Source organism: Podarcis filfolensis (assembly GCF_964270895.1).
Source record: "Podarcis filfolensis genome assembly, chromosome: 16".
Taxonomy (NCBI): Eukaryota; Metazoa; Chordata; class Lepidosauria; order Squamata; family Lacertidae; genus Podarcis; species Podarcis filfolensis.
In genome coordinates this window covers 17,932,421-17,955,947 of record NC_139620.1, presented here as the reverse complement: position 1 = coordinate 17,955,947, position 23,527 = coordinate 17,932,421, and the positions used below count along the sequence as shown (strand labels likewise).

The 23,527-nt window shown below is 43.9% G+C and overlaps 1 protein-coding gene across 16 annotated transcripts in view; it reads right to left on the bottom strand.

Moving 5' to 3' along the window:
• SEMA4A (semaphorin 4A) overlaps positions 1–23,527 on the bottom strand; it is an 80,124-nt gene that overhangs the window by 11,365 nt on the left and 45,232 nt on the right. For all 16 annotated transcript variants that reach the window (XM_083590043.1, XM_083590030.1, XM_083590034.1 and 13 more), the window contains 8 exons: positions 10,047–10,207; positions 8,412–8,474; positions 6,706–6,804; positions 5,253–5,364; positions 4,755–4,862; positions 4,386–4,516; positions 1,617–1,786; positions 831–981 (listed from right to left, as the gene is read on the bottom strand). In XM_083590043.1, the coding sequence (XP_083446169.1) occupies positions 831–981; positions 1,617–1,786; positions 4,386–4,516; positions 4,755–4,862; positions 5,253–5,364; positions 6,706–6,804; positions 8,412–8,474; positions 10,047–10,207 (995 nt within the window). The remainder of the gene's footprint in view (positions 1–830; positions 982–1,616; positions 1,787–4,385; positions 4,517–4,754; positions 4,863–5,252; positions 5,365–6,705; positions 6,805–8,411; positions 8,475–10,046; positions 10,208–23,527) is intronic.

The window sequence follows — 23,527 nt, the reverse complement described above, 5'->3', positions numbered from 1 at the left end:
GGCTAAAGTGTCTGTGAATCTGGAAGGTGCTGGGAGTTGGAAGGACATATAGAGGCTTGAATTGCTCTGTGTTCTGAATCGAAAGCTTTGGGGACCCTCCAAAGGACACCTACAGCTGACCAAATGCCATAAGAGAGAAAAGGGCTGGAACTGGGCAGGACAACAGAAGGAATAAAATCTTATCCTGCGACTATTGCAGAAGAAATAGATCAACATCATGGAAGGAACCTTTCGTCTCCACACCCTGATCTTGATAGACCTTGGAAAAGGTCCACAGCTGATCTAGGTGAACTGGGAGGTCACCACTATTCAGTTGGCATCAGCACTATTCCATGTACAGTGAGATACTCTCCTCACCTGACATTACTTTGACATTGTTGCACAACTGAACAACACCTCCAGGTGAACTCGTGACCAACAGTGCAAACCATTTTATGGCAGCAAAATTCCAGGCATGCTGGATACATAACACCTTTTGCCGTGTTACCACCAGTCCAAGCATATGGAGAGGCAAAGAGAAAAGTACAGAGGGGACAAGAAACCTTAAGACAACATGGCTCACGTATTGCCCTTTTTAGCTACAAGATTTTTTTTGGATACACCACTGGATTTGGCCCAGGAGTATTGCTGATGGGAAGAACATCCATTCCAACCTGGGGAACAGTTGCCTCTTCAGTTTACCAAGGAGTTATGGCTGCCTTTCTAGGGCCTGTTCAATTTGGTGCAAGAACTACATTTAAAGGCAGGAAAGTTTATATCAAACTTGATTAAGAAGAGGGCAAGGCAGACCCTGGCTTCAATGCAAGGAGAATGCTAGGAGCAATACATACACTGCCAGGACGAGGGTTCATGGCCTGGCCATTGTAGGTCATCCATCGGGAACAGTCCTTGTTCAACTCCTTGTATTTCCCATCAAAGGCTTTTTTGATAGCATCGTGCCTGAAGGCACACACTGCTGAGCTCCCAAGATTTCCTGCCTGCCTGCAAAGAAATATACAAGGTAGTTGCCCCACTAGAATTTTGCATATTCTCGGAGGCACATTTATTTATCTCCAATTAGCACAATGCTAGACCAAAAATGAATTCTGAGGTAAGAGTGGGTGATCTGTCAATTTCAACTTTTCTCAGTTTCTCATTTTTCCAATCTCAATTTAAGTTTGCTGCATTTCCACATCAGTTTGCCTTATTATAGTTTTCTAAAAAGGTCTGTACAAACATTTGTCAGCATTTTAGTGTGCATTTCTCCTGACACACATTTTTTTATAAACAATTTTGCCTAATATAATTCCTTTTGGCTTCTTGCTGTCAATAAGAGATGCAATTTGGGGCTGGAGAACTAAATTGCAAAATTCAGAGAAGCGCAAGTTTCGAAGGATAGTTGTGTTTCAATTAATTTAATAAACAGAAAAATTGAAAAATTGTCCAGTAGCACCTTAGAGACCAACTAAGTTTGTTCTGGGTATAAGCTTTCATGTGCATGCACACTTCTTCAGATACAAATTTAATGTTTTATTTAATGTTTGGGGAAGTGCAGATTAGGGAGGTTCCCGTTAAAATGCAGACCAACCCAAACTTCTCCCCCACCCCCACTAAGACTAAGACCCTCACAGCCTTACCACTGAGAACCGAAGACACCGTAGAAATCAGCACCACCTCCTGGCTGTGGGAGGGCAAACATGTGTTGGATGACGGTGTAAGGGAACTGCCCCTGCTGGGTGCAAGACAGCTGAGCTTTCAGAAATGTGGTCCATTTCCTCTGCAATACCTTGTCTCCTCCAACATCATTCTAGGGAGGATGGAAAAGCAAGCATCACTAACAAACCAGGGAGACAATTTAACCCCCTCCTCGCTTACTCACTGTTGGCCTGATAGCAGACCAATTGAAGGAGTAGACAGTGGTATCTCGGTTGCTGAACATCTCGGAAGCCGAATGTTTCAGTTTCCGAATGGCGAAACCCGGAATTAAGTGCTTCCGTTTTCAAATGCGCCTCAGAAGTCCAATGGCTTCTGCTGAGTTTTTTTTCCAATTTTCTTCATTGACTTTGCAGACTGCCCTTTGCGCCTTGGTTTTCGAACATTTCATAAGTCGAACAGTCTTCCGGAACGGATTATTATTATTATTAACCTCCCCTTCACCCTCAGGTCCCTAAGTAGCCCCTGAATTGTCTGATGGCTCTGTTGGGATAATCAGATTGCTGGTTGTCTGTATTAATCCTGTCAATGTTACTGTTTGCTTTGTTTTATTGTTTTATGCAATATTGCACATTTGTCTCTGGATTTTGGCCTTGATTGTATAATGAAACCTGAATCATGATGTATTAAACAACAGTGGTAAAAGCATATGCTTAGTCCTCACACTGAGGATGTGCATTGTGACTTTTCTTCCCATTTATTTAACTATTTATAATACACACTTGAAAAGTTGTTCGTTGTGCCTGTGTGAAGTTTGCCACCTATGATCTGGAGCCAGGTCTCAGGTTCAGTCCCTAGCTGTTCCCTACATGGTTGCCCTGCTTCTGGGCTTCCCAGAGGAGCAGTGGCGTAGCGTGGGTTGTCAGCACCCGGGGCAAGGCAAGTAATTTGCGCCCCCTAACCCGTGGATTTGCGCCCCCTAACCCGTGGATTTGCGCCCACTAACCCTAACCCCCAGATGTTGCGCCTGGTGCGGCCGGCCCCCCCGCACCCCCACGCTACGCCACTGCAGAGGAGTCTGGTTGACCACTGAGAGAAACAGCAAGATGCTGGAGTTGGGATGTAAGAAAGCAGTGATTTCCCCTCCAAACTGCATTTTGTCACAATCAGCACTGCTTCCATTCCACTGCAGTTCAGATTTCACCAACTACTATGTTATTCATCTTGCTGTCTGCTGTTTAGTGTAAGTTATGTAAATTGCGAAGTTACATTCATCACAATGTAAAAGAGGAACATTAAAACAATGTTTAATAAGCCATTCATTATGTATTGTTTGTGTGCTTAAAAAAACACAACAAAATTATGTGAACAAGTACGAATAGAATTCGCCTGACTGATTTCCATTCCTGGCCACAGACGGAAGCACAGATTGCAGCAATTTTCACTTCCTTTTCAATTTTCACCAGCGGTTTCTGATATCCCTATGCTAGAGTCATTCCATAGCTTGCAACCCTACAAATGTTCACAGAATATAGTGGTACCTCAGGTTAAGAACTTAATTCGTTCCGGAGGTCCGTTCTTAACCTGCAACTGTTCTTAACCTGAAGCACCACTTTAGCTAATGGGGCCTCCTGCTGCCGCTGCACCGCCACTGCACGATTTCTGTTCTCATCCTGAAGCAAAGTTCTTAACCCGAGGTACTATTTCTAGGTTAGCACAGTCTGTAACCTGAAGCGTCTGTAACCCGAGGTACCACTGTAATAAAATTGTAGAGTTGGAAGGGACCCAAAGGAACATGCTGCAATGCTGGAGTTACTGGCCCTAACTGTACAGCCAATGGACAGTGATAATGGCAGTAGTAGTACAACACCCCTAATTGCTTTTCCTATCTTTAATTCTGAATTTTAAATTGTTACAACCTGCCCTTCGACCTGCTGGTGAAGGCTAATAAATGCAATGATGATGATGATGATGATGATGCTACTTTTACTACTACTACTACTACTACTACTACTACTACTACTACTAACATCTGGTGGGCATCAGTTTTGGGAAAGCAACCCTAGAAAGGCATCCTTTCTGATTTAGCAGAAGCTCCCCTTATGTTCTGGTCTCCAGTTAAGAGATTTCAGGAAGGATGGATAGGAGCAAGGGCATGAAAGCATCTGATATTCAGAGGGAGATTGAACATAGAAGTCCTATTTAATTGCCACTGGCTGACCTAGTCTCTGTGAACTTGTCCAATACTTTTTTAAAAAATCCAAAACTAAAGACTATTTTAGCTACCAGCCATCAGTACATCTTGTGCCAGTGGATTCTCAAATTACACTTCGTCCTTTCATTTGTCTGCTCCAAATCTACTTCTTATAATTCAAGCATTATGAGAGGGGGATGGAAAATCATTGGCAGTCCACTATTGTCCAAAAGGGAATAAATCTCTATTATGTCTCCTTGCTCCAACCTACCAACCTCGGCCTTATTGTTGTCTTTTTTCCTAAAGGAAAAACCTTTCCAATATGTTAGCAAAATAATTAAAATTAAATTCTGGCTCCAGTTCCTTCTTGGGAAACCCTCTTTTCCAATTCCAGATATGTGATGAATGAAGGCAAGGGGCAGCCTTCATTCTGCACATGCTCGTGTGTTACTCCTTCAGACATTCAAGAGCCAAAGCTTTGCCACGGAAAATATGTTCCTGGGGCTGAGCCCAAACAAGTCCCAGCTCAAAAGCTCCCTTGATTCTTGAGACGGCTCACCTTGCAGACACGAGCCACCCTGGAGACGGTCAGTTTCTCAAAGAAGTCAAACTCCTTAGCTGTTTCCCCAAAGAAAAAGTAGACTTTGTCGTCGACCGGGATGTTGAAGGAGGCCACAAAAGCTGCATCACCTGGAGAGGGAAGCCAGACATGAGATCCCCTTTGCCCTCCCAGTTCTTGACTCAGCTGGCGTGAATCCCCAGGCGAAAGCTTGTTGCCTAGGAGATGCATCTTCTCTGGGTACCAATCCATTAACTTATCAGTTGCCTAGGCGACCAGGCCATGGTGGATGGTGGGAGTCACTGGATTCTAGTTGGGGGTTGGACTAAGACCCTTCCCCCTTCCCCAGTCCTCCAGTTCTGCTCTTACCATGCAGCCAGTTATCTGTCTTCAAAACAGTCCTGCTGCCCAGGGTGCGAGTGATGATGGCCTCGTTGCCTTGAAAGTTGTTCCTGGTACCCGTGTAAAGTTCGCCATCTGCAGAGTAAAGGCAGGAAACAAGATGATTCCTTCTCAGGAACAGTCCCTGTTTTCTGGAGTTCTGGTAATTCACTGCCACCATTTTTTGCCGGTCTAAATATCTTGTCAGTCAGTATGCTTTGCTAACTTCCCCACCCTTCAGCTCCCTCCCCAGGGCCCATAACAGTTAAATCTCAGAATGGGCATCGCATCTCCAGTGCACATCCCTGGGAAAGGCACCAGCATGGGTCCGCGCACAGCACAGGCCTCTATTGTCAGCTGGCAGGGGCTGATGGGAGTTGTAGTCCAAAACATCTGGAGGGGAAGGCTGGATTAGAGCCTTCAGTAATGTGTCGTGGGGCAGGAGAGGGGGACAGGCAATGATTCTGGGGTGTTACAAGGGCTCACCAACTATGATTGCTGTATTCTGATGTTGAGGGTCAAAGGGGCAAATGCCCTTCCCTTCCAGGAGGAGAGGTTTGCCGTTTACATCAGTCGCCAGGGTAAAATTCTCCAGGTCCTAGCAAGCCAGGGAAAGAAAAGGGGGGAAAGAAGGAAAAAAGAATGTATTGGAAAGCGTCCTTCAAAAAGGAAGCATCCCTATTTGCTGCAGAATTTGGGAAATGTCATTTCTTCCTAATATAGTTTTGCATAATTCTTTTTGTATAATTCTATCTATTGCATTTTGGGCATGGGTCTTCTCTTCCTCTAGGACGCTCCGGGTGCCTTATGTGTATCCCTTGCTTTGTTCTGATCTTCCAAACACCTTTGGAGGTTAGGTTAAGTCAAGCAGGAATGCTTGACTAGTTCACAGATGTTCAATAAGCTTTTTTTGCTTTGGCTTCATTTGATTTTTTTCATCATCATCATCATCATCATCATCATTTATTATTTCTACCCCATATCCATCTGGCTGGGTTTCCCCAGCCACTCTGGGTGGCTCCCAATAGAATATTAAAAGCACAATAAAATATCAAACATTAAAAACTTCCCTAAACAGGGCTGCCTTCAGATGTCTTCTAAAAGTCCAATAGTTGTTTATTTCCTTGACATCTGGTGGGAGGGCATTCCACAGGGCAGGCACCACTACCGAGAAGGCCCTCTGCCTGGTTCCCTGTAACCTCAGTTCTCGCAGTGAGGGAACCACCAGAAGGTCCTCAGAGCTGGACCTCAGTGTCCGGGCTGAATGGTGGTGGTGGAGACGCTCCTTCAGGTATACTGGGCTGAGGCTGTGTAGGGCTTAAAAGGTCAGCACCAACACATATACATATATATACTGCTTGATTGTAGAAAACCTCAAAGTTTTATGTCTAGATGAGGCTGTGTTTGGAAAATGGTGAGACTAAGCTCTGAGAATCAACCAAACTTTTATTGTTCTCTCCATGCTGCAGATGGGGGAGTTGAGATGTGTGCAAGAACAGCTTGCCTAAGGTTCATCTAGCGACTTCATGGCAAAGCAAGATACAAACCAGAGATCTCTGGTCTTTTGCCTCAGCCTCTTAGTTACTAGGCTGCTCCAGTTCAGGGGCGAGCAGGTGGTACAAGGCATCCATTGGGTCTCTCGAGGCAGTTATAGTTCAGGGGTGCAGCATAGCAGTCTGGAAATCCAAGGGTGCTCCCCTAGAGATTAGATGCAACATCACAAAGGATGCAGAGGTTTTCGCCAGTCCAGGACTAGCCAATGTGGCACCCTGCAGATGTTGGACCACAAGTCCCATCAGCACCATCCAGCATAGCCAGTGGTTGGGAATGATGGGAGCTGGAGTCCAACAACTGACGGAGGGCACCACCTTGGCTACCCCTTGCTTGGTTGCTAGCCTAGTGGAGCCCACCCCCTTTCCTCTCTGCCCCAGGAACTCACAACATAAGTGCAGGTGGGGCTGAAAGCGTACGTCCCGCAGGCGTAAAGGTGTGTGTCGTTCAGCTGCACCAGGACACGGATGAAATTGAAACATTCTGTCTGTGGAGATGAAGAGGGGAAATCAAGATTCAGCTCCCATTTAAATTTGCATCCTGGAGGAAGTTTCCACCGGGAGGGTGTCGAAATTCACAACTGTGTCCCTACAGTGTACAGAATGCACGCGAAAGCAGCCCCTTTTCCACTTGCAAGTTCGAATGGGTTTCTGAAGTGGTTAAGAGGTAACACCTGCATTATTTGTTTCCTTAAAACATGAAGCCTGCAGTTCCTCTACATGGGAGGCTATGGGCCCTTCTTACAGCTGCTTTCGTGGGGTAACTCTTCCTCTTCCAATGAGTCTCACCTGGCTCAGGAGGCTGTGCAAGATAAGGGGCCATGACACAGAGGCACCATCCTGCTCTTCAAAATCTAGCAAAGCCCCGCCATCTGTTAGGATTGGGAGGCACTCCAGAAGAATGCCTTTTGGTGGTGGCTCCCAACAGTTATGGCATGAATTACCTGCTCAGGTCTGACAGATTCAAGAGCTTTATATAGACCCCAAACTTCTATTTATCCAGACAAGCTTTGGCTTTTAGTTTCAAGTATGGGAGGCTGCTGCCCCCCCTTCTCTCTCTCTCTCTCTCCCTCTCTCTCTCTCTCTCTCTCTCCCCCCCCTTTGTTTAATCAGCTTGCAGTCAAGACTGTCTGTTTGGTTTTCATTACTGCTCCTTGAGGGTCTCTCTTGTCCAAAGACAAGCTATAAATTCCCCAATAAGCAAATGAATAAACTATCCACCAGGGGGAGTGACACTTGTGCATAATTCTGCTTTGACAAGTGCCCTGGGTGATTTGAAATACATCGGCAAGGATTTCTGATTCTCAACAGTTTAACAACGGCAGGAACAAAGACCCCCACCCACCCCTTAAATTATACTGTTGGAATGAAGAAATGGGGGGGGGGAGGCAGAGCAAGCAGACCAGGAATGTCTCTCTCTCTCTCTCTCTCTCTCTCTCTCTCTCTCTCTCTCTCTCTCTGTGTGTGTGTGTGTGTGTGTGTGTGTGTGTTTATGGACTGCGATCTCCATTCAGTTCTAGCACTCAAGACAAACTCCTGGGCTCAAAATTCTCTTAACTGTCAATGTACATGGTTTGCACCTGGCACCAGCGGATCTGAGAGAGCAAGTAATCCCCTCATCCCAAAAAAACAGACAACCCCCCACCCACCCAGAGTAGATCCTACAGTCCTGAAGCCATTTTAGGTTGTGTTAAGCATACGTCTGGACTGACTTGTTCCTCCCTCGCCTGGCCCCACAGAAAATACCAATCTGAAGGCACACTAGACATGGCACAGGAGACCTGCAAGCAGAACCACCCCTGGTTTTATGCTGCTTCTTCTTGCAAAGCTGAGTTTCCTATATCTTACCCCCACTCCCACCCCGTGGGTCAGGCAGCAGTTTTGGAGTGGAAATAGGGACCGAAACCAGCCAAATGCAGGAGGAAAGAGTTAAGCTCCCTTTTCGTCAGCACCATGTCCACTGGCCCTGATCCAACACCCACCCCACTCAGGGTCTGCTTTTATATTTGCTGCACACAGACACACATACACAAAGTTATAATTCCTAAGCAAGGAAATAAAGCTTCACACAGAGAGAGACATAGACATATCTTACCTCATTGCTTTTCTTCTTGAAGACGCACTCAACCTTTTTTGTGGCTGTGGGGCCCCACAGTATCTATCACAGGAAAAGGGAAAGGCTTTAGATAGTAGTAGTAGTAGTAGTAGTAATTCAGTGAGTTTCTCATTTTTCCAGTCTAAAATTCAATTCTCCACATTTGCAAATCCCTTTGTGGGTTTTTTTTAATGCCCTTGTGAAATTTGTCAGCATTGTAGGGCTGATAAGCAAATTGCAGTATGCCGTTTCCTCTAATAATATAACACATTTTTTGCATGTTATTTCCTTCCCCTCCCTGTCCAAATACATGCTTCTTTATGCCCACTTAGAGAAACAGCACCACAACATTTGGAAAAGTGCCAGTTGTGGCATATTTCTGCTGTCCCCAGTCTGCCCCTTTTAGGATTCTTGAGTCTTCCTAGTCCTCTATTATCTGTAAATGGAGAAGTCCTGTCCACGAATTGAGATAATGTTGCGGTTTTCACTGGGTGGCTTATTCCCGCCTTACAGCCACCTGTCTCTGGCCCCTGGACATTATTTTGGTGAAGGTGATCAGCTGGCTAATTCTGCTGGTTAAACAGGACCTGGGATGGCACCTTTTAAGAGAGGGCTGTTGTTATATAATCCTGTGGTCTTCAATGCGTTGGATCATGAGTGCAGAGTGCCTCCACCCCCATCGTTCAACCTGGAAGCTGAGTTCCAGCTCTGAGGGCCTTCTGGCGGTTCCCTCACTGCGAGAAGCAAAGCTACAGGGAACCAGGCAGAGGGCCTTCTCAGTAGTGGTGCCTGCCCTGTGGAATGCCCTCCCATCAGATGTCAAAGAGATAAATCATTATACGACCTTCCATAGACATCTGAAGACAGTCCTCTATCAGGAAGCTTTTAACATCTGATATTTTGGTGGCTTCTTTTATATTCTATTGAAAGCAGCCCAGAGTGGCTCGGGAAACTCATTGAGATGGGCAGGGTACAATTTATTTATTTTTTAATTCTACACAGAAAGCTCTCAACTTACATGCATTTAACTTGTGCGCATTCAGCTTTACAGGCTTGGCAAAAAAAAAAAAGGAATTAAGAAGGTGGTAGCAAGGGGCAGGGCATCTGGGGGAAAAAATCCCCCGGAACGCAATCCCCACATAAGATTCCTGTACTTGAAGTGTCCAGAAACCTGCCTGTAAGGAACCGAAACAGTTTAGCTAGACCTGGCTTGAACTGCTTCTTTTGTTTTTGACATACTGTTCTGCTTTCATCTTTGTACTCTTTCCTCTTGTTTTCTATCTGAGTCTAAAGAAATTCTAGGAAATTTGTTCTTGCGGCTAAACTCAAAGAGCATTCTTCCCCCTCACGAGCCTAGGACCCTTTGGTTCATGATCTTATAACGGCAGGCTTTGCTGGGCAAAAGTAAGTCACGCTGGTCTTGAGGAAATGAGAAGGGGAATCGGTGCAAATCCCTGCTTCTCCTTGTGGGTATTTCTTTGGGATTCGAAGAAATCGCCACCCCCTGGGGGTTGAGCTTTCTAAAGAGATGAGGTGGTAGCTATGCAAAAGGGGGCAGAAGGCCAGTCATCACCAGAACACCACCCCAGACCCACCCCCAGCACGTGTTATCCCAAATCCCCGTTTCCCACTCACCTCACCCTTCAGCCTGATGGAGTCAGGGCTGCCGATGTCAAGAGCAAGGATAGCATCTCTGGCTCCCACATAGAGAGTTGCCCTGTCTTTGCTCAGGAGAAAAGTGTCGTAATTCTGAACCCCCTTTCGGTGGAATGAGAAAACTATTCGGCTGGAATCCCCTGAGGAAGGAGAAAAGATGGTTAGGTTCATTTATTTTTAGAACACCTCTTCAGAAATTATTGTAACCCCTAAAGTTAGGGGTGGCTAATAATTTTTGTGGGGGGTGGGGCAGCATCATCCACCCATAGCCAGCCTTCTGGGGTGGACATGGCCAAAAGATGGCATGGTCACACAAACCACTTTCTGTCTCTCTCACACACATACACAGCACACACAACCCCTTTCCCAGCTTAGCTGTGCAAATCAGTGAGGAGGGGAGGTCATCACCCCCCTCCCTGCTCATGAACCAATCAAGTGGAAGACTGGAAAGCAGGAGATTTGCATCTCCATCAGGGGACTGGGCTGGGTGGAGAGGGTCATGCTTCTTTGCCACCGCCCCCCTGTTCTGTGTCTACTCTGGTGGCAGGGGCAGTAAAGAGGAAGGAGGGCTGGTTTAGCTGGTCTGCCTGATTGTATTCACTCTCAAAGTATAGACCACAGCCTGTACAGGTTGCACCTCCCTGTGCAAAAAATGGGGGATAATAATTGGCCTACCTTACAAGGGTGTCGGTAGGATTACAATGATGAGAAGTGTTAAGTTTGAAAGCAGCAACAGCTAGGTATTCTTATTATTAAAAGTTTTGTCTTTGACAAAGGGTAGAGAATTTTCTAAGTCTGGATCTGTGACCATTTTTTTGGCGAGCAAGTGAAAAAATACTGGGGAGAAAAAGAAGAAACCAAATCTTGGCAGCCACGTGAGCCAGTGAAATGTGTTGATTAGAGTTGTCAGACTAAGAGCTCAAAGACCTGGGTTCAAACTCCTTCTCAGCCATGAAGCTCACTGGGTGACCTTGACTTATCTCTCACCCTAGCCTACCTCACAGGGTTGTTGTGGGGATAAACTGGGAGGAAGAGAACCATATATGTCACCATGAGTCCCTAATGAGAAAAGCAGAGTGTTCATGTAGCCATAACCTGCTCCATGCTAATCCTTGCCCGCTGCAGCCATCCTGAGGCTGCTGGATGTGGAAATGGGGAAGCAAGGAAGGTGCAATGAATGCCCACACTTTTCATTCTAATAAGGAGGAAGTGAATGCAGTCAGGGCTGTCTTAAGCATATGCGGCGCCGGAGTGCAAAGATCCGCCCGCCCCCCAGCCCAGGGCAACAAAGCAACCCGAGACACCGGTGTCTGCAACTGAGCAAAGCTAGGCACCTCGTGGTGTACCTCATTCACAGTACTGAGGGGAAAAACCACCAGTAATGTTTCCCTGTTCACTTAAAAACAATGCTTATATGTCAAGAAGAATTCTGGGATATCCTCACTCAGGAAGAGCTCTGCAGCATCAGACTAAGAGCCTATCTAGTCAAGCATTCAGTTCCTACAGTGACCATCCCAGATGTTTATGGGAAGCCCTTGTGCAGGACATGAGCACCATAGCCCTCTCTCTGTCATTCCCCAGTAACTCATATTCTGGCTGCATACACACCAAACATTTAAAGCACTTCTGAAGCACCCGCCCACCCAAAAAGAATCCTATTAACTGTAGTTACACATTAGAGTGGCATTTTCAAGCATCCTTCAGTTCCCAGGATTCTTGTAGTGCGCGCGCACGTTAAATGTGCTTTGAAGTATGGTGTGCACACAGTCTCAGAGGCATGCTGCTTCTGGCACTGGAGATCACTGAATTGTGGCGTTGGAAAGGACCCCAAGAGTCATCTAGTCCTTTCAAGGGGAGAAATTTTTGATAGTAGGTGTGTATGCACCAAATGAGGGGAAGTCGGAATTTTTCAAGAAACTGCATGAGACTTTGATGGACTTGATGGACTACAATATAATTTTGATGGGGGACATGAATGGAGTTGTATCTACCAATATGGACAAGGCGCAAAAACAGGTAGTTACCAAAGATGGTAGACTACCAAAAACTTTTTTTGAAATGACTGATAACATGGACTTGATCGATATTTGGAGAACTAAGAACCCCTTGGAGAGAGAAGGAACATTCTTCTCTGAAGCCAAGATGACATGGACCAGAATTGACCAAATCTGGACTACTAGAGGAATGGCTCCAAAGATAAAAAAAGTGGAAATCTGCCCCAAAACATGCTCCGACCATAACGCTGTAAAGATGGAGATGAAGTCAACAACAACCGGTACCTTTAGATGGAGGATGAATGACACCCTATTTAGAGATGAAGAAGTATACAACAAGGCCCAAAAGACTTTAAAAGACTATTTTGAATTAAATTTGCCAACAAATGTGGAGAAAAGAGTAATCTGGGACGCAAGTAAAGCTGTGATGAGAGGGTTTTTGATACAACAGAATGCATTAAAAAAGAGAAGGCAAAATGAGAAAAAAGATAAAATTTTGGAGAAAATTAAAGAAGGTGAGGAAAAATTGAGAGCCAAGCCAAAGTCACAAGAGATTCTGAGAGAAATAAAGATATACCAAACACAATATATGGAATTGATGAATCAGGAAATAGAATGGAAAATTAAACAAATGAGACAGAAGACATTTGAATCGGCGGATAAATGTGGGAAATTACTGGCATGGCAATTGAAAAAAAGACAAAAACTGAATACAATTACAAACCTGGAAGTAGAAGGAAAAGACATAAATAATCCAAATGAGATAAGAAATTGTTTCCAGAAGTATTTTAAGCAATTATACGCACAAGGGCCACAGAATGAAAGGGACATCGATGGATTTTTGAAAACAAATGGATTACAAAAAATCTCACAGGAAAGTAAAGCATTGTTGAACTGTAAAATAACAGATCAGGAGATAGAAGGTGCCATCTTAAATATGCAATTGGGCAAATCCCCGGGACCGGACGGACTGACTTCCAGATACTATAGATCCTTGAAGGATTGGATAGTACAACCTCTGAAGGAAGTCTGCAATGAGATTTTGGAAGGGAAAAAGGCACCAGAATCGTGGAAAGAGGCCTACATTACACTTATACCGAAAACAGAGACTGAAAAGACCCAACTTAAAAACTACCGTCCCATATCCTTATTAAATGTGGATTACAAAATTTTTGCTGACATTTTAGCCAAGAGATTGAAAAGAGTATTGATTGAAGAGATACATAAGGACCAAGCGGGCTTTCTGCCGGGAAGACATATATCTGACAATTTGAGGAATGTAATCGACATTTTGGAAAAGCTAGATGTGGATATAAATACTAAAGCTGTTTTGATATTTGTGGACGCGGAGAAAGCCTTCGACAACATTTCTTGGAGTTTTATGAAAAAGAATCTACAGGGTATGGGGGTAGGCAAAGGTTTTGAAAATGGTATAGGTGCAATATACTCTGAACAAAAGGCCAAATTAATTGTAAATAATGTGGTTACGGAAAAATTTAAGATTGAAAAAGGGACACGACAAGGATGCCCAATTTCCCCTTTACTTTTTATATCGGTCCTGGAGGTTTTGCTGAATATGATTAGAAGGGACCGGTTGGTTAAAGGTATACAGGTCGGAGTTAAACAGTATAAATTGAGAGCATTTGCAGATGATCTAGTTTTGACGTTACAGGAGCCAGAATCTAGTACTAAAAGAGTTTTAGAACTAATTCAAGAATTTGGTCAGGTGGCAGGATTTAAATTGAATAAGACCAAAACTAAGGTTTTAGAGAAAAATATGACATTGTTTGAAAAAGAGAAATTTCAGAATGAAACAGGTCTGTCTGTGGTGAGGAAGGTGAAATATCTGGGGATTAACATGACATCTAAAAATGGGAACTTATTTAAAAATAATTATGAGAAATGCTGGTCAGAAGTGAAAAAAGATCTCAAAATATGGTCAAATTTGAAGCTTTCCTTGATGGGTCGAATAGCAGCTATAAAGATGAATGTATTGCCTAAAATGTTGTTTTTGTTTCAAACATTACAAATTGTGGACAAGATGGAATGTTTTAAGAAGTGGCAGAAAGATATTTCGAAATTTGTCTGGCAGGGCAAGAAGCCTAGGATAAAATATAAGATTTTAACTGATGCAAAAGAAAGGGGTGGCTTCGCCCTGCCAGACTTCAGACTCTATTATGAGTCAGCAGCATTCTGCTGGTTGAAAGACTGGCTGCTTCTTGAAAACACAGACATTTTGGACTTAGAAGGTTTTAACAATGTTTTTGGATGGCATGCATATTTGTGGTATGACAAGGTTAAAGCTCACAAAGCGTTTAAAAATCACATTGTTAGGAGATCTTTGTTTAATGTTTGGATTAGATATAAGGATTTACTGGAAAACAAAACCCCAAGGTGGTTGTCACCAATGGAAGCGAAAGCTCAGAAAAAACTCAATATGGAGGCCAGTTGGCCAAAATATTGGGAAATTTTGGAGCAAGAAGGAGATAGACTGAAATTGCAGAGTTTTGAGAAATTAAAAAACAAAGTCCGAGACTGGTTACATTATTTTCAGATAAGGGAGGCATACAATTTGGACAGGAAAATTGGCTTCCAGGTGGAAAAATCTAAATTAGAAACAGAAGTGCTAGAACCTAAAACTAAAATCATGTCAAAAATGTATAACTTGCTGCTGAAATGGAATACACAGGATGAAACGGTTAAGTCAGCTATGATTAAATGGGCACAAGGTCTTGGACATAACATCATGTTTGCTGATTGGGAACAGTTATGGACCACAGGTATGAAATTCACGGCATGTAATGCCTTAAGAGAGAATATTATGAAAATGATATACAGGTGGTACATAACCCCAGTCAAGCTTGCAAAAATATATCACTTGCCCGATAATAAATGCTGGAAATGTAAGGAAGTTGAAGGTACGTTCTTTCACCTATGGTGGACGTGCCCAAAGATTAAGGCCTTCTGGGAAATGATTTATAATGAAATGAAAAAGATACTTAAGTATACCTTCTTGAAAAAACCAGAGGCTTTTCTCTTGGGCATAGTCGGCCATTTGGTGCCAAAGAAAGACAGAATTTTCTTTATGTACGCTACAACGGCAGCAAGAATACTTATAGCAAAGCACTGGAAGACTCAGGATCTACCCACTCTGGAAGAATGGCAGATGAAGTTGATCGACTGTATGGGACTGGCAGAAATGACCGGCAGAATCCGTGACCAGGGAGAAAAGTCAGCAGAAGAAGACTGGAAGAAATTTAAGGACTATCTACAGAAATATTATAAAATTAATGAATTTTGAAAAGATGTTGGTTTGAACTTTGGTGGGGACTAGCTGTTATGATAAAGATAATGGGGATTATAATGGTTTATGTTATTAAATTAAAAAAAAAAGCTGAATGGAAAATAAGGTTTTATTTTAAAAGGAATGTTAAGAGATTAGGATTTGCTGAATTAATAAGGTGAACTAGAGAACAAGAAGGGGAGGTATGAGGAAGTCAAAGAAATATGTGATTGAAAAACTGTTATTGAAACTGAATTGTTTTTAATATTTTTCTTTCTCTCTTTTTTGTGTTTATACAAAATTGGAAAATCTAATAAATATTCATTTAAAAAAAAACACAAGAGTCATCTAGTCCAACCCTCTGCAATGCGGGAACCTCAGCTAAAGCATCCAGGACAGATGGCCATCCAACCCCTGCTTAAAAACCTCCAAAGGACTTTTGTTTTCCTCGAATTCCTGGGCAGCACCTGGCACTTCCCACTTGGAAATACTTAAATCTAGTTCTGCATCACACACCAAATACTCTAGGAAGCCCACAACCATGATAAGACAGCCACCCCAGCAACTGGCATTCGGACAAACACAGAGGTTTCTAGGTAGCCGTTATAGCTAACAGCCACAACATGCCTTTCATGAACATGTCACACACATCATCTAAGCCTGTAGCCATCATCACAGCTTGTGGCAACAAATCTCATAGTTCAACTATGTACCACAGGGGCAGATATTGTGGCGCACCCCATATTATGTTGTTGGAGTACAATTCGCATCAGCTCCTACCAGCCCCCAAATCCGATGGCTTGGGTTGGTGGGAGTTGTAGTTCAACAACATCTGGATTGTACAGGGTGAATAAATTTGTGCCTATGAATCTCCCACCATCGTGCTTCATTGGATGACTAATGTTATGGAAGATGTGCAATGACGGTGATCCCATCCCTGTGGCTGTTAATTGCCTACATTCATTAAATGCTACGTGAGGTATATTTACATTGCAAGCGTATGCATGTCTACGCAAAAGGGCACCCCGTGGTATTCAAGTGGACTTGCTCCCAAGCACATGGACAATCGCAAACCTCAGGCTACCAGCCTATTCACTGGGATATCCCGCTGAAGAATCCCACACGGGACTTGGGAGAGGACGGCACTGTGAAGTTGCAATGCGATACACACTTTACTTGGAAGTCACAAGGCTTCCTTTCTGAACAGGCAGCTCCGGGGCTGCACTATACACAGATTGCAAAACAAAAAGGCTCCCCAAACGCAAAACAAAAGGCACCCCCGAAATGCCTTTTTTTGCCCGCCAACTTCTCAGCCACACGAGACCAGCCCTGACTCTGCTCATTCTCCCTTTCACTGCCCCCCAAGAAGCCCCGACTTCCAGTATCACTCCCTGCAGACGCCTCGCAAATATTTCTCCATCCCCTGTGGCGAGGTTCCCTCCGCCAGTATCTGCCGCTGGGCCACCACCAAGTCCCGATAGTACTTTGCGGCCAGCAAGGCCACCACCAGTGCCAAGGCCAGGCCCAGCCAGGGCAAACACAGCAGAGGAAGGCGCGGGGAACTCCCGCCACCGGCCTCGCGCTCGGCCTCGTGGGGTGCCATTTCTGGGTGGCGAGGCCTCGGGGGGCCTGGGGCTCCCCTCTTCTCCCCTGGCCATCGCCCGCTGCTATGGCTGCTTCTCCAGACTCCAGCTCTCGGGCCCCAGACTTCTGGCCTGGTGCCCTTGAGAGCCTGGCACCCTGGCACCCCGCACCACTACGGCCTATGGGTAAGACGGCCCTGAATGCAGTGAAATTAGATCATCACCCCAAACTCTTCAGTAGCTTAACAGGAAACTGAGTTTGAGTAAAATGTGTGCTTGCAATCTTGACAGTCCCTTTTAAAGTAACATGTCCTGAATGAGATCCATTTCCTATAATTAACACCCTGCCTCCTGCCATCAGGAAATGGCTTGATAGTTAACCGAAACATGCTCATAAGGGCTCCATTAGGCTTCCTTCCTCCCTCAGGTCAAACCCCTCCTTTCTTTACTCAGCTCTTTTTCTGAAAACAAGTGCTTCTTTGTGTGATTTCTGTTTGGAAAGAAGCTATCCCAGGTGAGAGTTGGGCAAATCTGTCATTTTTGTTCTCTAAGTTTCCAATTCTTCCAATCTTAAAATTTCCTTTCAGGGCTGGGCCACCCATGAGGCATGCTGAGGCCGTGCCCCCAAGAGCGTCCCGCCCACCCCTGCCAGTGACAGAGAAGTGGTGGCAGCAGTGGTGGAAGCTTCCGGCAAGATATCGCCAGAACCTGCCACTGCCACTTCACAGGCACTGCCCTGTGACTCAGGTAAGGGAGGCAGCAAGGTGGCAGTAGCAGCACCTTCCCTTTTTGCCTCAGGCGGCAAAACATGATGCACCACACTGTTTACTTTTCCACATTTCCACAGCAATTTGCAGATTTTAAAAAAATATTCACAGAAGTTAATCAGCATTTTAGTGTGCATATCTCCTAATAAACACATTTTTGCAGTCTGGTCTAATGTACACACTTTTGCAAGCAAACTTCCCTCATACAATGCATTTTGTTTGTTATTTTCAACAGTATAGGCATTTATGTTGACATTATACACTACTGTGTGCCTTTTTGTACACATTACTTGGCTGGAGAACTATATTCCCAAGAGCCAGTGTGGTGTGAAGTGGTTAGAGTGTTGGACTAAGGAACTAGGGTTCAAATCCCCACTCAGCCATGAAGCTTGCTGGGTGAACCTGGGCTGGTCACTCACTCTTAGTCTAACCTACCTCACAGGGTTCTTGTGAAGATAACATGGGGATGAAGAGAACTATGTATGTCACATCTTGGGCTCCTCGGAGGAAGGTGGGATATAAATGTAAAGAGAAAATAAATAGCAAAATTCGGCTAAGTGCGAATTTCAAATGATGGCTGCCTTTTGGTTCACATCTCATTTCAGAAAGTTCAGATTAGGTCAGCTGGCCTTTAAATGTGAACGGAATTGAATTTTGCATCCATCTCTACCACAGTCACTGTGGGCCTCCTCCTCTGCGCACAGGAAATGCTGCAACAGAATTTGGCTGCACCCGATGCACGCACAGGGCAGGATTAACCACATGCCCCAATGGTGGTTGATGGGCTGTAGGCGGAAAGGCAGAATCCGGGAATAGGTTCGTCCTTTTTTAGAGGGGGCCCTTTGGGCCCACAGACAAGTTGGGAATTACCCATTTAACTTTGCAGAGCCATGGTGACCTGATGGAGAAGTGAGGGCAGGGCCAGCATCCTACTTCACTGCCCAAGCATTTCCATGCACCAGCAGTAAGGACAAGATGCATTGACGCCACTATGCCAGCTCAGCTGGTTAGAGCATGGTGCTGATAAAGCCACGGTTGCGGATTCCATCCCTGTATGGGACAGATGCAAATCCCTGCATTGCAGGGGGTTGGACTAAATGATCCTCATGGTGCCTTCTGACTCTACGATTCTATGATAACTTATATGCTAAGTCCCCCCCCTCCAAAGGCAAAGATGGGCAAAACAGCTGCCCAGGAAATTTGGTTGGAGGTTTCCAACCTAGAATCTAGGAAGCAAATAAATAAAGGGAGAGAGTGATTTATCAAGGGTAGGGGTTAGGAAATGCAAAGTTAGAACACTTGGACTTTGCAGCAGGAAAGGGGTATATAGGGAGAACATTGTTAACAGAATCTATGTGACTACCCCCTCCCCAGTTAGGCAGCCCCCACCCCAAACAGTAACATATCGCCACAAGCTTTCTATGGCTTCCTGAACACTTTTGTCAGAGTTACATTTGCTTGGGATCGGGACTATGCACAAGGACACAGAGACATAGGGAGCCTACTTAGACAGAGATGGCTCATCTATCTCAGCATTGTCTACGGTGGATGGCAATGACTCTACAGAGTTTCAGGCAGGGCCTCTCCTAGTCCTACCCGGAGGATGTTGGGGATTGAACCTGGGACCTTCTGCTTGCAAGGGCTCTCCCACTGAGCTACGGTCCTTTCCCACAGGTTGTGTCAAGATCCAAATGAAAAGGTCTATAACTCAGTGGTAGAGCATCTTTTCTATGTGCAGAAGGTTCGTCCCATGGCATTTCCAAGCAAGATGGGGGGGGACGACGACCCCCATGTGCAACCCTAGGGGAGCTGCTGGTAGTTAGGGCAGACAATACTGAATCAGATGAATTTATAGAAGGCAAGTTCCTAGGTTCCAGTGGAAGCCACTGGGGCTATATTTGTGCCCCGGGGTCTCTAGCTGCCCATGCATCCGTTCGGGCCCTTCAGCCAATGAACACACCAACAATACTTGCCAACATCTGCAGCAATATTCACTCCGAGCTGAAACTGTCAGTACTTCTCTGAATGAAAACCCACCACAACCTTAGAGGAAGGAAGTGGTGAGATACAGTTCAGATTAGAATTAAAACAATGAGCTGGCCTGCAAGAGCAAGGGTAGGCAAACTTTTGGAGGCACCAAGGGCTGCAGTGGTTGGTTTGGGGACCAAGCACACCTAGAAGCATGCACCCCCTCCCAACATATAGAAACAGAGATAAGAGCTCCCTTTTCGATTTAGCTTTTAGTTCTTCTTGACTTTTCTAGCAATGGAGCAGACGGACCCCTTCTCCTCCTTTCTGAGCAGAGCCAGTGAGATGACTCTGCTCAGCCTTCCAGTCCACCTGGATTCTGATTTAAGTTGGAGATGTCCTAAAATTAATTCCATAATTGGAGAAAAACAGTCCAATTTGCATTTCTCATTGCTCTTTGCTATAGTAACATCACACAAGTATGGACTGATCCACCAAAACACTGCAAAGAAGCAAACCTGGTGTGACTGTGCATTTCTTGCATGTATTTTACTGATGTGTACACATACACTCCTGTGGACTTGCATAAACTCAACACAAAATAGAATTTTAAGCACTTGTGCACACAATCCCATTGAGATTGCAACCTTGCAATATTTTCTTAAAGCCTACATGCACATCAACAGCATGGCAAGGCAGTGAGGGGTAGCACAAATTGAGAGATGTAGCTCAGTGGCAGATCATCTGCCTTGCATGCAGAAGGTCCCAGATTCAATCTCTGACAGCATCTCCAGGTAGGGCTGAGAAACACCCTTGCCTGAAATCCTGGGAATGTTGCTGCTAGTCAAGTGTAGATGATACTGAGCTAGATGGAACAATGGTATGAGACAGCTTCTGCACAGGAACATTACAAGCTTCAGGGTTTTTAATTAAAATTAAAAGAACAAGGGGTAATTCCTGGGTATCCCTTCAGAAAGAAGAAATCTAGCAAGAAAATCCAAGTGAGATTTTTGGGAACATTTTTAAAATGGATATACAACAATTCCTCGAGAAAAATGGGCTGAAAAAGGTTTCGTAGGAAAGTAAAACAATTTTGAACCAGGAGATATCAGCACAAGAAATAGAAGATGCCATTCAAGGCATGACGCTGGGCAAATCCCCCGGGCCGGATGGACTGACTTCTAAATATTATAAAGTTTTGAAGGAAGGACTGATACAACCTTTGAAGGAAGTCTGTAATGAGATTATGGAGGGGAGAAGGGCACCTGATACGTGGAGTGAGGCCTATATCACACTTATACCAAAGACAGAGACTGAAAAGACTCAACTTAAAAACTACCGACCCATCTCGTTATTGAATGTGGATTATAAAATCTTTGCTGATATTTTAGCAAAGAGACTGAAAAGAGTTTTGATGGAGGAGATTCATGGGGACCAAGCGGGCTTTCTCCCGAAAAGGCATTTGTCGGACAATGTAAGGAATATAATTGACATTTTGGAAAAGTTGGAAGTGAATATAAACACTAAGGCGGTTTTGATTTTTGTGGACGCCGAGAAAGCCTTTGATAACATTTCTTGGAGTTTTATGTTGAAGAACCTCCGGGGGATGGGGGTAGGCCAAGGGTTTGAGAATGGTATAGGTGCAATATACTCTGAACAGAAAGCAAAATTAATTGTAAATAATGTGGTTACAGAAGAGTTCAAGATTGAAAAAGGGACACGTCAGGGGTGCCCTATCTCCCCACTACTTTTTATATCGGTCCTGGAGGTTTTGCTTAATATGATTAGGAGGGACCAGTTGGTTAAAGGGATTCAGGTCGGAGCTAAACAATATAAATTGAGAGCATTTGCAGATGATTTAGTACTTACATTGCAAGAGCCAGAAGCTAGCACGAAAAGAGTCTTGGAAATAATTCGAGAGTTTGGTCAAATGGCAGGATTTAAATTGAATAAGTCAAAGACAAAGGTTTTGGAGAAAAATTTGACACAGGTAGAAAAAGAAAGGTTTCAGAACGAGACAGGGTTGACTGTGGTTAAAAAAGTGAAATATTTGGGTATAAATATGACAGCTAAAAATGTGAATCTGTTTAAAGATAATTACGAAAAAACTTGGAGAGAAGTGAAAAAAGATTTGGAAATTTGGTCTAATTTAAAGCTTTCCTTGTTAGGCCGAATTGCAGTTATAAAAATGAATGTATTGCCAAGAATGTTGTTTTTGTTCCAAGCATTGCAAATAATGGATAAAGTGGATTGTTTCAAGAAGTGGCAAAAAGACATATCTAAATTTGTCTGGCAGGGCAAAAAGCCCAGAATTAAATTTAAGATATTAACGGACTCAAAGGAAAGAGGGGGGTTTGCCCTGCCAGACTTTAAATTGTACTATGAAGCGACAGCTTTCTGCTGGCTGAAAGAATGGCTGCTTCTTGAAAACACAGACATTTTGGATCTGGAAGGTTTTAACAATATTTTTGGGTGGCATGCATATTTGTGGTATGACAAGGTTAAAGCACACAAAAGTTTTAAAAATCATATTGTCAGAAAAGCACTATTAAATGTCTGGGTTAGATATAAAGACTTGCTGGAAAATAAAACTCCAAGGTGGCTGTCGCCAATGGAAGCTAAGGCAGTTAAAAAGTTAAATATGGAGTCCAAGTGGCCAAGATACTGGGAAATTTTGGAAAAGGAAGGGGACAAACTGAGATTGCAGAGTTTTGAGAAATTAAAAGGGAAGGTGAGAGATTGGTTGCACTATCACCAAATAAATGAAGCGTTTAAACTGGACAGTAAAATTGGCTTCCAGGTGGAAAAATCAAAACTGGAGACAGAACTGTTAGAACCCAGTACTAAGAACTTGTCAAAAATGTACAATTTGCTGCTGAAATGGAATACACAAGATGAAACGGTTAAATCAGCCATGATTAAATGGGCTCAGGACATTGGTCATAATATTTTGTTTGCTGATTGGGAAAAGTTGTGGACCACCGGGATGAAATTTACGGCATGTAATGCCTTAAGAGAAAATATTATGAAAATGATATATAGGTGGTACATAACCCCAGTCAAGCTTGCAAAGATTTACCATTTGCCTGACAATAAATGTTGGAAATGTAAAGAAACTGAAGGTACATTTTTTCATCTTTGGTGGACTTGCCTGAAGATTAAGGCATTCTGGGAAATGATCTATAATGAACTTAAAAAGGTATTTAAATATACTTTCTCCAAGAAACCAGAGGCCTTTCTCTTGGGTATTGTCGGCCAAGGGGTGTTAAAGACGGATATAACTTTCTTTATGTATGCTACAACAGCAGCTAGAATACTTATTGCGAAGTACTGGAAGACGCAAGAGCTACCCACACTGGAAGAATGGCAGATGAAGGTGATAGACTACATGGGCTTGGCAGAAATGACGAGCAGAATCCGAAACCAGGGAAGAGAAGCAGCGCAAGAAGAATGGAAAAAATTCAAGGACTATTTAAAGAAATATTACAAAGTTAATGAAAGTTAGAATGATGTTGGACTGGAAAGTAAATGGTTACTATTAGCAATGGTTAAGACAAGGAGAATAAGGAAGATTAGTTTAAATCTAAATTAAAATAAGGGAAGATTTGCTGAGTAATCGATAAGAATTTGGAATACAGAAAAGGGAGGCATGAGGAAGTCGGGGAAGAAAGGTACAAGAAATTAGGATATGAAATGGTACATGTTTTTTTTGTTTTGTTTTTGTCTTTGTATGTTTATGTATGTTATGTCTATATGGAAAAAATTCTCGAATAAAATATGCATACAAGCACACACATGTTGTTATGTGAGCAGGGCTATGAGTGCAGCAATATCCTGAGGCAACACCTGGATTTGACAGAGTGTC